The 1,148-nt window shown below is 35.8% G+C and overlaps 1 protein-coding gene across 1 annotated transcript in view; it reads left to right on the top strand.

The window, feature by feature from the left end:
* Positions 296-1,148, top strand: part of LOC107609726 (photosystem I reaction center subunit IV B, chloroplastic) — a 1,671-nt gene continuing 818 nt past the window's right edge. Inside the window, exon 1 of the mRNA XM_016311743.2 lies at positions 296-703. Within this exon, the coding sequence (XP_016167229.1) occupies positions 419-703 (285 nt within the window). The 5' untranslated portion in view covers positions 296-418. The remainder of the gene's footprint in view (positions 704-1,148) is intronic.

Genomic DNA, 1,148 nt, shown 5'->3' on the forward strand with positions numbered 1-1,148 from the left:
CACACAAAAAGATGTACTCTTGGACTCTTTGTGACTTCATTAATGAACTAAGAATGCAAAATCTATCTTAAATATTTGGCTATTGTTTTGTTATTGCCACTCCAATAGAGTAGAAGTAGGTACTAGGTATGCCCTCAACGAGTTGACTCGTTGGGTAGACGACCATGATGAAATGGATGAGTTGTAGAAACGTTATCCAAAGAAATTGGATATGGTTACACAAGTGGCATGACCTTAGTGGAGGAAACGATTTTGACTCCCGTTTCTGTGTGGATCAGATTCCAACGAAAATCTACCTTCTTTCCAAGTCTCTCAATATTATTTTTGCTTCCTTTGTCATCACACTTATCAACCATTATCAGCAGAGAGATACAAAGAAGAGAAAGAAAGAGAGCAATTCAATTGAACTCAGATAGTTATGGCTAGTTGCAACATGGCATCAGCTGCATCTGGATTTGTGCTGTCAGCCGGCAACGTAATCTCTTCGTCTTCCTCTTCGAGAGTCACTTCTACAGTGATGTTCCCTTCAAGGTTCAACAACAACAACAATGGTGGTTCTTTTAACAGGCTTGTTGTGAAGGCTGAAGACGAAGCTGCTGCTGCTTCTGCTGCACCTGCAACTGCAACACCACCGGCTGAAGGTGAAGCTGCTGCTGTTCCGAAACCAAAGCCACCTCCAATTGGCCCCAAGAGAGGAACTAAGGTTGGGTTTTAATTAATTAGTTATGGTTAGTTACATAATTTAATGTTTAATTTCCTTTTGTTCAGTTATTCTTACTTCTTACTTAGTACTGTAATAAAATTTACAAAAGTACATGAAAGATTATAGATTATATAAAAAATGCTATGCTCAAATTCAGTAGCCAAATCAATCATTATCTATTATTTTCAACATGTATTTTGTATTTCAACGAATATACTTTGGTGGATTATTCTTGACATACATGTAGGGTAGTAATATTATGAATCAATTATTAGATAAATCCGTCAAATGGAACACTTTTTTGTTCAGAGTGAAGTTTTTATTGGACAACGTACTCTTAACGAGTAATTCTGATCCAATTTAGAATTTTAGTGAATGAAAATTAATGTCAGTGTTGAAATCCTTGATATTCTATTCGATAATTAGTTTAATTGAGTTGATAATC

This window comes from Arachis ipaensis, chromosome B07 (genome assembly GCF_000816755.2).
Source record: "Arachis ipaensis cultivar K30076 chromosome B07, Araip1.1, whole genome shotgun sequence".
NCBI classification, from domain to species: domain Eukaryota; kingdom Viridiplantae; phylum Streptophyta; class Magnoliopsida; order Fabales; family Fabaceae; genus Arachis; species Arachis ipaensis.